The sequence below is a fragment of the Chrysemys picta genome, chromosome 7, assembly GCF_011386835.1.
Source record: "Chrysemys picta bellii isolate R12L10 chromosome 7, ASM1138683v2, whole genome shotgun sequence".
Lineage (NCBI taxonomy): Eukaryota > Metazoa > Chordata > Testudines > Emydidae > Chrysemys > Chrysemys picta.
The window spans coordinates 4,244,849-4,257,866 of record NC_088797.1 but is presented as its reverse complement, the minus strand read 5'-3'; the positions used below and the strand labels follow the sequence as shown (position 1 = coordinate 4,257,866).

The 13,018-nt window shown below is 43.3% G+C and overlaps 1 protein-coding gene across 8 annotated transcripts in view; it reads right to left on the bottom strand.

The window, feature by feature from the left end:
• Positions 1-2,572: 2,572 nt before the first annotated feature.
• Positions 2,573-13,018, bottom strand: part of PTPRG (protein tyrosine phosphatase receptor type G) — a 579,897-nt gene continuing 569,451 nt past the window's right edge. For all 8 annotated transcript variants that reach the window (XM_065550638.1, XM_065550639.1, XM_065550634.1 and 5 more), the window contains 4 exons: positions 11,225-11,371; positions 9,246-9,388; positions 5,262-5,397; positions 2,573-3,827 (listed from right to left, as the gene is read on the bottom strand). In XM_065550638.1, coding sequence (XP_065406710.1) covers positions 3,681-3,827; positions 5,262-5,397; positions 9,246-9,388; positions 11,225-11,371 — 573 coding nt within the window. In that variant the 3' untranslated portion in view covers positions 2,573-3,680. The remainder of the gene's footprint in view (positions 3,828-5,261; positions 5,398-9,245; positions 9,389-11,224; positions 11,372-13,018) is intronic.

Genomic DNA, 13,018 nt, shown 5'->3' with positions numbered 1-13,018 from the left:
AAACCTTGCTGATCCAGTAAATAAACCCAGTTACACAGAATGGATCCACAGGAGAGGACTAAAAGATCAGAATCAAACACAAAGAATAAACTTTAGCCTTTTTTTGTTTCCAAAATTCATATTTAGAAACAGACATTCTGAAATGCCAGGGACAAATGCTGCTTTAGAATGACAATTCTTTAGCCCTGGGTCCTGCAAACGCTTGTTCAATGTGTTTAACTGTACACATGTGAGTAGTGCCACTGACTTTAACAGAACTCCTCACACGTGTAAAGTTTAACGTGTAAGTAAGTGTCTGAAGGATCGGGGCTTTAGGCGGAGAATGCCACTGATTTTTGGATGTTGTTAACAGACAGCAGCTTTTGCAGAAATCCTTGGTCATTACTAGGACTCAATTCATAAAAGCCCTGTACTTCACTCGCCTGGTCTCCTGGCCGAATACACTTATAAAACATGGGGAAACGACATTTTCTAGAAAGCGTGTGTGCGCACACACCCGAAAACACACACACGCGTTTGCAATCCATTACTCCCCTTTCCCCCGGAGTGCAAGTGGTGAGGACCATTGTTTACAGCAAAGCAATGCTTAAGTTCTTCCTAATTTGCAGACTTGCACATCCTTTGAGAATTTCCAAGGTGTGAAAGACATCACAACTCTAGTGTACTAACGATTGAAATGTCATCACAATGTGTGTAGGGGCAGAGTGGAGCCAGCAAGGATGTGCCAGTGTGTGGCCCTGCACGTGGGGGACTTGACTGTGGTGAGACAGACAAATGCCAGCATCTCAGCAGACCCCTATGCGTAAGGATCTGTTAACATATGTTCAGTCACATGCAGCCCCAGGGAAACAGGTGCACAGTTGAACATAATAGCAATACACTTCTTGATTCCCATGAGAAAAGAAGCCAGGGAAAAGTCAAGACATCAGTCTGAGTTATTTCCCCAGGGGTTAAGCCCGGTGTCATGGATTTCAAAAACATTCATCAACATTCAACCCTGTTCCCATATCTCATTTGACTTTAAAGAAAATGGCACAAATGTAAGAATCAGCCCGAGAAAAGCCAGGCAGTGTCTCATTAAAACAGTCCACGTCCACTGTGCTACTTCCTTCCCCCAAACCATACTGAAATGACGAGTAGCTGATTACTAAATGGACTGAACACATCCAACTCTCTAACTACCTCTGTTAATTTGCAAGCCATTCTGTTCTTGCCAGGACCTGAATTATATCCCCCCAGGAACTCAGATCTTTCCGACGTGAGCCGATCAGTCCTCCTGTGCCAAGAGCTGGAATTTCCCGGGGCAGCGGCCATTGCCAGCAATGGGTGCACTGAAGCATCTGGCACCAGCGCAGACTGGCAAATTAACTTCGCGTGGAAGGCTCTCAGCCCCAGCCTAAGCAGTGCAGGCAGCAATACTTGAAATGTGCTTGAAGGATTCCTGTTATTGAAGTGATTGGAAAGCCAATCTGAACTCCTAGTGTATTAGACTGGCTGACCCCTGAGTGCCGGGCTGCCTAATGCGAGCTATTGATGGGCGCTTCACAGCACTAGCACCGAAGGGTTATTCGGAGTCATCTTGACATTTTTTATTTGAATCAGTTCCTTGGTGCTGGACATGGGATTTTCTGATAGAAAACACGAATGTATTAATGCATCGCTGTGTAGTATCAGCTGCTATTTTGGACCACTAGTATCAGGTTAAATAAATTCAAATAAATTCGAGGTAACGACATAGTTGTCACTGGTGAAATCTTTCAAATGCTTAGAAATCTGGATGAACCAGGTCTGTCCGCATGAAGAAATCTTTCCATCATTAAAAATAAAGGGCCAGCTGCTCGGCCTGTGTAACGTAGCACAGCTCCATTCAGATCAGTGAAGCTACGCTGATTTGCACCAACCGAAGACTGGGCCCCAAGTGTCTGCTCTTAACGTTATCGTAAAGTTCACTTGAAATGTCCTTTTGTATGAAAATGCACAGAATCACTAGCTTCTCCCTAACCCTCTGGAAACCCAAATTAATAATTCAACCAAAGAAGTGGGCCTGCCTGCCAGATGCTTACATCCGAGCGAGGGTGTATTGGAAACAGGAAAAAAAAAACCCATAGTTTTACATTTAAGTGAAAAATATGCTGTAATATTTTGACAGCAAGTCCTGAAACATGACAGTGCCCTTTTTGTTTGGTTGAAATTTAAAACTAATGAAAATAAATCTCTATATAAGGGATAATGCCTTTAAAGCTACACAAAACATCCGAACTGTCAAATTAACATATCCAATTTTAGAGCAAACCATACCTATTTAGCAAAGCTGTTATGGACGTGCTTAGCTTTAAGCAGTTGCTTAAGGGTTTTGCTCGATAGGGATAGACTTAAGTACTTTGCCGAACTGGGATCAAAATGCACAGGATTACGGAACCAATGAGGGATTACATCTAAGTGCTCAAGATAACAACACTGTTTAAATAATGTAATTTGGGGAAATTGTTTGATTTATGTGGGAGGGAGAATGGAATCAAGAGGTTTGTACTAAATAATTAGTTTGGCAAAGAATAAAAGAGGAAGAATGTACTTTTATAGGTAGTTATTTTTATTAGTTTGCTTCACCAGTAAATATGGATCAGTACTTTATGTTTTAGAACTAAAATAAGAAAATTACACACCTGTAAAAATGGCATCTAACAGTTATGAAATTAAGAAACGCTTGTCTTCGCCATGTGACATACCATTAGGTGTGAGGTCCTGTTCAAGAAATAGTAAGGAAATTAATGTGTTTAAAAGATTGAATAGCTTAGTAATGTAAAATATTGCTACCTTCATGTGTCTGAAAACAGACCTATTTTTGATCGTAGCACAGTTTTCATTGAATTGGCTTCGATGAAAATAAAAAATAACACACTTTCCCATATGGCGGCTTTAAAATCTAAAACTGACATTTTTATTCTGAATAATTGGGGAAGCTTTGAAGCTGTAATGTCAAAATCCGTGACCGTGTCCCAGGTATGAGTTGTTCTATACGTTTTTTTAATGTAATTTTATATGTTCCACGTGAAGCAATTCTTAGGCCTCAAAGTATACAAAAGCAGAATCTGAAACAATACAGAAGCAATTGTTTCAGCTCCATGAGGCTATTATACCTTCACTGTAGCTAGTAATCACCTGCCACATTTTATCAAGAAAGGATGAATATTGCTTATCCACTGAACTGGAATACAGAAGACCTACAACAATTAAAATTAAAGCAATAAATATTAGGAGTATGACGGGGTGCAGTATTTCTTGTAGAAAGAATCCATCTGGTCTAGCATTCAAGATTTAAGATTCAAGGGTCACTGTAGTTAACAAAACTTCACTGTATTTAAACTAAAAAGTAGCATGTTTGCTGTCATGGAATGTCACATCAGGGCTTGCTTTTGTATTAGAGTATTATAGGCAGTAACACTGATCATATAGTGCAAACTAGATAAAATTGCGGTGCACTGAGTGAAAGAAACAGAGGTGCGAATGCTCAGTAGGATACCATTAAGACATAAAATGGCAAAAAATAAATATCAAAACTTTTATCAGTGTAAAAAAGTAATTGGGTTATTGTATAACCTAGAGTCTGGCAAAAAAGGCCTCAAAAAAGTTCACTCAGTCTTCAGAAGTTCTACAAATTAAGTGCCTTTTCAAGATTCCAATTAGACAAGAGACTCCATGCTTTCTGCAGGATCCGGTTCATCATTGGCCATCACAGCACCGTTTTTGTCCAGTGTCATGGGACCATTTCCATTTTCCTTAGTGCTCACCAAGCTTAGCATTGCTTTATAAAGAAACTGGTACTGTTCCTAGAATGAAAAGGACAAATGGTTTCAATCCCCATGCTGTTTAAGAGAATGCATTTCTGCTTTGTGTTTCCAGTGCAACTGGTTATGAAGAGTCATCAGAATGAACCCATTATTTTCACATGAAATGCATGGGGCCAGTAAAATCACCAATATGATTGTAATCGTTAAATGTGGTCCAGAAATTCAGTAACAGATCATGCCCAACTAAGGCGCTTCACAGGCATGCTGCCATGTTTTCAAATTCTTATAGAATATTTATTTACTTTCATCTTGCTGTCTTCTCTACTCAGTCAATGCTACCATATCAGGCCAGTATTTAAACTATAAAGTTTAAATCCTCCCATATTCAGAGGACATAACGAACAATTGTTGTTACCACGTGGAAAGCATTAAGATGTTACAGAATATGAAGCATTATTTTTGTCAGTTTTGTAGTTTTGCCAGTTTAATGCATACAAATTTGGATGCTACAGACAGCAAAGAGACTATCTGGTGAGCAACCAAACCCAGCACATGTAATACTGCCTTATATTTAGGGTGACTCTTACAGAAACTGATACAGTGTTGTCTGGAATCTTTCCATTGATTTCAAAGGTATCGGATCAGGCCAGAAATGCACTTGTGAAGTACATTATGTAACATGCAAGAAACTGTACGGTTCATCAGGGCAAACTTAAGAAGGCTTCTGCCAACGTTCTAGTAATTGGGGCTTCCTTCCAGTTAGCCATTTTCTTTTTTCCTCTTTCATTTCATTGTTATGTGTATCTTTAACAATGTCGTAGAATTTATGAGTAATGACTCTGTAAAACCACAGTCAGAATGGCGGTGATTTGATGGCTTTGTGAATATTGGCTCTGAGTATATAAACAGACACTAACTATAGATGTCGGGCTAGATTCTCAGATGGCAGCTTGGGGGCAGGAGTGGGTGAAGAAGACAGTTATGGCTCCTTGATTCTGGGTCTTAGTCTGAGGGTTACTCTGAACTATATCAATTGGCTATGGTTAGGGGCCACCAGACAAGGATAGCTGGAGTGCAGCACGTTATGACCCAGTCCCGCCTCTATCCCCGATGCTGGGACTGTGTCTATACCCACGGGGGAATCTGACACGTTTTCAGTGTAGAGGGAGTGGAGTGATTCCCAGAATCAGGCCCATCATTTCACTAAGGCTCCCTCTCTTTGGTTCTGCTAAAGCAGTAGTAGCACTGGTTGGGATTATTTTCTGAATGTGCTTAATGTAGTGAGAGCCTGTGTGGGAGCCTCGTAGCTGCATGAAAACACAAACAGGCCCATTAAGCAACTTCCATTGCTTGGCAGCAGAGGCAACAAGGCTTGGTGATGGACACCATGTTGTGTGTGCGTTTTAATTCAAGTTTTACTTGTCAGCACAAGCCTTATAAAGGACTAATTTTATCCTCCACTGAAAGACTTACAATGTCTGTAAATACTCCAGGCCGCATAAGATTGATCATCTTTGCCACTTGGAAAACATCGACAGCATTTTCATTCTCCAGCTGTTGGGAAAGGGTGGTCAGGGCACACAGCGTTCCGGCTGACACAGCTCCATACCTGCAAACCACAACACCGCCATGGTCAGACGTACAGAGGTGAACCTGGGCTCCTTGGCAAATTGCCACGGAGCTTTGATTCAGGCTTATCCAAGTGCTACATACATTGTTTTCTTCACTTTTTGTAAATATTCAATGTTCTACTCTATATGGGCGAACAAGTCATTTTTAGCCATTTGACTAGCCAAGCAGCATTAACCATATATATAAAGAACTGTATCAACCAAATAATGTGAACCGTTTAAAAATACCCTGCTTGGACTGCGCAAAAGCAGAGTTAAATTTCACACTCTGTTTGCGTAGAAGCGTTTCCATTATGTCGGAGTGTATTTTACAATACGTTTATGGGAACTCAAGCAAATCACAGGCCATGACAACCAAACAAGCTTAATTCTTCCGCTCCCTCTGACAATTATGTAAGACAGTCTAAGGCTATGTTTGCACTACGCACCTTTTAGCAACACAGCCATGCTGCTAAAAGACATGCAGTGTAGCCACTGTTTGTCGGCAGGAGAGAGCCTTCTCGCCGACAAAAAACTTCCACCCCCAACGAGGGGCAGTAGCTTTGCCGGCAGGAGAGCTCTCCTTCCAAGAAAGCGCTGTTCACACCGGCGCTTTTCGTTGGCAAAACTTCTGTCGTTGGGGTGTGTGTGTTTTTTTCACACCCTCGAAGGACAAAAGTTTTCCCAACGAAAGTCCAGTGTAGACAAAGCCTAAGCTGGATACTAAGTGCCCATGAGTCAATGACAAACATCTCGTTAACACCCTTCAATTGAGCTAGGTCTCGTTTGAAGGCAAAAGGCAGCACTTCTGGGTGTGGCTGAGATATAAAGACGTTCAAGAAATGCTACTGAGGGTATGTCCAGACTACCCGCCAGATTGGCGGGTAGCAATCGATCTATCAGGGATCGATCTATCGCATCTCGTCTAGACGCAATATATCGATCCCCGAACGCACTCCCGTCGACGCTGGAACTCCGCCAGGACGAGCGGCGGTAGCAGAGTCGACGGGGGAGCCGTGGCCGTCGATCCCGCGCCGTGAGGACGGGAGGTAAGTCGAAATAAGATACGTCGACTTCAGCTACGCTATTCCCATAGCTGAAGTTGCGTATCTTACATCGACCCCCTCCCCCCCTCCCCAGTGTAGACCAGGCCTGATACTGATTCACTGGAGGCACCCTATCAGAATTTTAGCAATGGTTTGTGACCTGAGGGCAGCGCAGAACCTGTTTGTGAGACACCAGAGTCAGGTGAAATGTCTGTGCCAGGGATTGCTGGTATGGAGCAAGCTCCAGCCACGCCCATGCCCATAGCAACAAACCCATTGCAAAGACTATGTTAAAAGAAAGTTAAGAACTCAAGCCAACCTTGACTCTGGTTCCCCTTCTATGTTTGTGTTGCGATACAGTCTTTAAACCCAGGATTACATGCTATTATTTCCACAGGATCTCTGCCTCATTTTAATAGGACTAAACACAACACTGCCTCTGTGATTTCTGAAGATAACTGCAAACTGAATTTAGTCAAAAGTGACGCCCCTCTGTCTCAGTCAGCATGGGCCTTGCCTTAGTCACTTACGAACTGCACACCAAACAAGGCCGGGCTCATTGTCTTTATGGGTTAAGGACAACATAGGTGCCTAAAGGGAGACACCTAAATGCCTGTTTAAGGCACTAATGGACTGATTTTCAGAGAGGCTGATTACCTACAGCTCTCAATGTCCTAAATGGGAGCTGTTGTGTGCTCAACATCTTGGAAAATCAGACCAGAAAATCCTTAATTTGGTGCCTAAATATAGGCAGCCATGTTTGAAGATTTGGGTGTAAATTGTTAGCGTTTAACATGTGGTTTGTAGGTAGAGTTCCAGAACTTTTTAGAAATGTTTCTTCATCAAGTCGTCTACCAAGTGCTTCCTAAATCCCATTTGCATTTAGTATTTGCAAATCCATACAATTGGAATTAATCCACAGTTGTAATTATTAGTGGATTATTGGATGCGGCTGTTGCACATACTAAAGGGAGATTTTCATTTTCAGCTACATTTGCTCAGCCTCCAAATCAAAGGTGCAATACACATTATATGCTAGGCATAAAAATAAAAATCACTGACTACGACAAATAAACCAAAAAAGCAATTTACAGAAAAAAGTTACTCAGTGCTTTTAGAATCACAGTTTTGAGGATTTGTTTGGGGTTTTTTTCTGGGAGGGAAGGAGGGAGAGGGGTGTCGAGCATGAAATGCCCAAATCAATAACGGTTCTAATTTGGTAAAGCATAATCTTGAATAATGCAAGTGCAGCAAAACGGCACTCCAGACTGGCCAAAGCATTAATATTAAAACTAGCCTCAAATTAATAAAAGCTGCCAAAATGCAATAGAGCTTACACTATGCATTAGAGAGGCAGAAAACCCATTGCCCAGGCCCCAGTCACTCTTTGTAGGAGTTTGTCACGAGAACCTGTTGTAGTAGCAATACTTTACCGGAAAGGTTGCTTTGCAGCAGCAGAATACTAACATGCGATTTTACATCTCAGTCATTAGCCTGGCTGACCACTGAAATCCCAGTGCATGGTAAGGCTTCTGCAAAATAAGTAAGGCCTCAAAGATTTCCCCATTAGCTCCAATGTATCTTGCTGCAGCATTGACTAAAGATCATGGCTGGTCTAATGGCTCTCACAACAGTTCTTCAAAGTGGTTCCCAGACTAAGAGTTCAACCTGCATGGGCTTCCTTGGCACTTAAGTGGTGCATAATTCTTGTGCTGGTCCTCTGCATGGTGGTGAATTTCTCCCTCTGAGAAGAGCTGTTGTGGGTCTGTCAGGCACTAGGCTCTGCTTTACAACCAGTACATTTTCCAGCGCTGGAAACTGCCATGAATGTATGCAAAGCATCAGTAAAAATGAATGCGTGATATGAGAATTAGGCCTGGTCCCCACTAACCCCCCCACTTCGGACTAAGGTACGCAAATTCAGCTACGTTAATAACGTAGCTGAATTCGAAGTACCTTAGTCCGAACTTACCGCGGGTCCAGACACGGCAGGGAGGCTCCCCCGTCAATGCCGTGTATTCCTCTCGCCAAGCTGGAGTACCGGCGTCGACGGCGAGCACTTCCGGGATCGATCCCAGAACATCGATTGCCTGCCGCCGGACCCGGAGGTAAGTGTAGACGTACCCTTAGCATCCCCTATAATCAGCTGTTGAATTGTTACTGGGCACACAAACATGCGGTTGCTTTGCAGAACTATTTCTTAGAAAGCAGCGACACCTCTTGCGGGGGAGGGTGTTTCCTTCTCATCCAGCTGATGTCAAGATGGCTCCACAGAATGGCTGTAGGAAGTGGGCAAAATAAACCCACCATAAAGAAACCTCAGCTTCTTTGGCAGAAATTATCCTTGCTGTGCACCTTGAGAACCAGCAGAGCTGAACTGGTTCAATCCTATTTACATACTGTTGAAGTAAAGCCCTGTGTCATAGGTGGCACATTAGACCTACATTATTACACAGGGGTCCTGGGGTGGTTTTGAAACTGGTTTAATAAAAAAACAACTCTGGAGTCTGGTCTAAACTATGGCTCTCACCGGTTTTAAAGCTATTAGAATTTGGGGGCGGGGGGAGGGTCTGGCCTGAAAGCCCCAAACATAATAAACTGCATTAAATTCAATTTATTTGCCTTTGAAGCATGATGACTGGCTGCAATTCAGGGAGGCTAGGTACTTAGATTGTGAAGCTTAGGCCATGAAAACCCATCCTCTCCAGAGGAGTGAGGACATTTTCCTCCATCTACACCCTTATCCAGTGTAAAATTTCTTTTACAAGCTGTATGTAAATGAGAGAAGGCAGATGACATACTCATCATGAACAATGGTGGGGCCATCCCTTGTTAAGGCCTCTTCCTTGATTACATTGATAAGTTCAAAGGTACTGCTTATGGGAGCATCTGGGTTTGGCCATTTGGGACACTGAAAGTGGCGTACTTCCAGAACGTAGTCATCCTGAAACGAAAAACCATCCTGTCGTTAGCCATGTTAACTCCATATTCACACACTTAGGGATGCTGAGGCTTCTTTATAGCGGGACATTCCTCCCCATTCTGCCCGTCAATGAAAGAAACGAGAGGGGCCAGAAATGGAAATAGTATTCTCATCTCCCGGCAGGTCAGGAGCAACGACGTTAGACATGGATGAGTGCATCATCCACACCTATGTGCACGTATACTGTCTATGCACCCAGACCGCTGTGTATTCCGCTGTGCAGCAAGCTGAGCAATCCAGGGACAGACAGGCTGGCACACAAGTGGGGGCCGAAGCGGTGATGCCCAGCACTTTTCTCCCAGTCCTCTCTCCGAGGAGCTGACTATGGACCCTAAGCTTCCCTCCCTCCCCGAGGACTGCATTAACCGTGGTGCTGCTCCTACACAAGCAGAAAGCACAGCCAGGAACAGACCCCAGAATTGTTCCAAGTTCACCTGATCCTCTCTCTCTTTGAAGGGGTCCGTGGTGGGGAGAGGAAGTGGAGTCCTCCTCTCTGTAGAGATGAGTTAGACCCGTGGTTCTCAACCTTTTTTCATTTGCAGACCCCTAAAACATTTCGAATGGAGGTGCGGACCCCTTTGGAAATCTACATAGTCTGCAGACACTCAGGCGTCTGTGGATCACAGGTTCAAAGCCACTGTTCTATGGTAATGACCACCTTTTGCAAATCCTTTAGACATAGTCTGCAGACCCCCAGGGGTGTGTGCGGACCACCGATTGAGAACTACTGAGTTAGATCACAGAGCTCTTGGTCCTGCAGCTCTTCGAGAGGACCAGGGTGTGTTGGCGTGTAGCATTTCTGGGTAGTCTTCAGTAAATCTCTTTATGCCCATGGTACAGCAAATGCCAGGGTGAGCCTTGCCCCTGCCTGCATGATAACAAAATTCTCCCCTCACCCTAACTGCTACAGGGGGAACCTCCTGCCTGCTGGACAGCGCCCCTCTCCCTATCCTCTCTTCATCTCAGAGCCATCACTCAACAGCCTGCAGGCTGCGTAGCCTCTGTGAGACTCCACTCGTTGCCAGTTAGCTGCACAAATCCTTCCCCTCACTGTGATGCAGAGGCAGGCAATGTGCATGCACCTGTGGAGAGGGGAAGACATTATCCAACCATGCAATGGCTGTGTAGTTGCCCATGCAGGATTCAGTGAGGTCTGGGTGAATGCAGAACACAGCCAAGCTGTGCAGTTCTGGCATCTCTGAGGCTCCAGGGAGCAGATTTGGGTCCATACTAAATCATTTTGAATATAATGAAATATTTAATTGTTTAAATATTTTCCATTTCAATTCAGGGCCCACCTCCACATAGGTCTTTCTTAGCCCACTGGTCTCTTCAGCATCTCTAATATTCCAAGGGCAGCTGGTCAAACAAGAGAAGAGCGACCAAAGGTATCCAGACTAAAAAGGCTACCAAGGGCTTGTAACAATATCTTCTTCTCTGCAGCTAAATACATCTGCCATTGTGACAGCAGTCAAAGTATAGGTGTTGTCGCTCAATATAAATGTGGTTTAGCAAATGCAGAGCCACCATCATCGCTTCAAAACAATTCATTTATAAAATCTGAATTTATAAAAGGGGAAACAGGACACTGAATCTCAGTGTCTGGGGAGTGAGAAGGAAAAGGAACCGGTATCAATATCCTTCCCCTTGCATCGGACACACAGGCAATATATTTACAAGTAAATCCTTTTGAAAGTCATTTGCAAACTCTGTCTTATTGCAAAGTTTAACTGAAGGCGCTAACGCGTTGGATGAAAGGGAGAGCCCAAATGCACCTATTGTGGGGGTTCACTTTACCTGGGTAGCTTCAAGGATAAAGTCATGGATGATAATTTGCTCTTCATTAGAGAGGCACAGTCTGTCTTTGCTGATAAGGGTCACGGTAAAGGCCTCACAGTTCATGGATTCCTCACGACTTGGCCAGTACACAAACTCATCTTCTGCCTGGGGGAGTAAAACAAACAGATCACTGCAGTCTTCCAAATAGCTTATTTTATGTATGATTGCAAAATCCAATGGATCCAGAAACAGATTTGATACATAGACATGACCAGAAACTGTTTGTGTCTAAAAGAGATTTATTAGAGTAGTCAGCAAACCTCAAGTAATCCTTCCTGTGCCTCCCAAATAGTGCAACTCCGCTTTTTAATTGGTTTCATAGGGAAATGGTTATTTTAGTTAACTTACACTTAACCTTTATGTAGACACAATCTTTCCCAGACTACACCACCTGCTGTCTACCCAGTACATTACTCCCTTTCTTTTGCAGTCAGGTCAGGTACCTGTTTAGAAACACTGAGTGAACTTTAGAAATTGTTTGTTATTGTCTTTAATTCTTATCTATCTTGGTCTCATCCAAAGCCAGTACTGTCAGGGGACAGATTCTGACAGACTTTACTGTGCTTTGGATCAGAACACTGGAGGTTGTCGTATCTAGTTGTTGAAATTTTATGAACGGAGAAAAAGAAACCCAAACATTCCTAACCCTGAGGAAAACAGCAGGTCAGCTTAATTCTCTGTAAACTTTAGTCTACGGCAAAAATCGTCTACTGAAGGAGCAAGGGTAAATTCTAAATAAAAAGAGCGCAGCGATGGGGAAAAAAGGATTAAGAGTTTCAGTACTTTTCATGAATAACCAGCTGTAGATTACACTGACAACGCCTGTGCCTGTTCTTGGATTCAAGGTCGTATGGTACGCGCCGGCATAAGCATAGAAGTTAATTGGACATACTACATGGCATTGCTTGCCTGTGTCTCTGAGGACAAGATCAGGCAAATTGTTTTTCCTTCTGAAAAAACATGAACCATTATCCTCTGCATCTATGAATCCATTTTCTCCCTCTGTGCCCAGGGCAAGACTTTCAATGATACTTAGGTTCCCAAGTGCTTATGTCTGTTTTGAAAACAGGACTTAGGCTCCAGTCACTCAGGTGCTTCTGAAAAGGTTGCCCTCAGTTTATAGAATCATATTCAAATAGTCCCTAATATTGTTGATTGTTCCATAATTTCACCCTTCTTCCTCAGACACAGTAGTCAGTCTGCATTGTCATCTTTCTCTCAGCACTGTATGTTCAGCTTCACCCATATTGACATTAACCATATCACAAAGTTTGTGCCAAATTCCGGCGCCTGTTTCCAGGGCAACCCCCACCACCCTCCTCACAACAGAATCTGGCACTACGTGCCTTCCAAGACGAGTTGCAAGGTATTTTCATATCTAGTCACGTGTCACCTCTCCCAGTTATATCATAATCAGAACTGTTCAGCAGCATTGCTTCGTGTGCTTTTAAAGGCAGGAGCATCCTCTTCATTTTCACCTGACACTCTCTCTTTTCATCAATTCTTTTTGATTTGATAGTGCTTATCTGAAAGCTCTTTCCCTGGGAATTCCTGCTGATCCCTTTAATCTCACTGCACTAAGGAAGAATATAAACGTGGCAGCCCTCACAACCACTCTTTTCTAGGAACGAAGACCATTGTTTCCCTACCATTCTCAGCCACACTTTAGTCAGGCACATATGAAAAAAATCAACTGTTCAGACCTTAATCCTTTTCAGCACTCATTCTTCTTAGGCATATGCCGGTTAACCT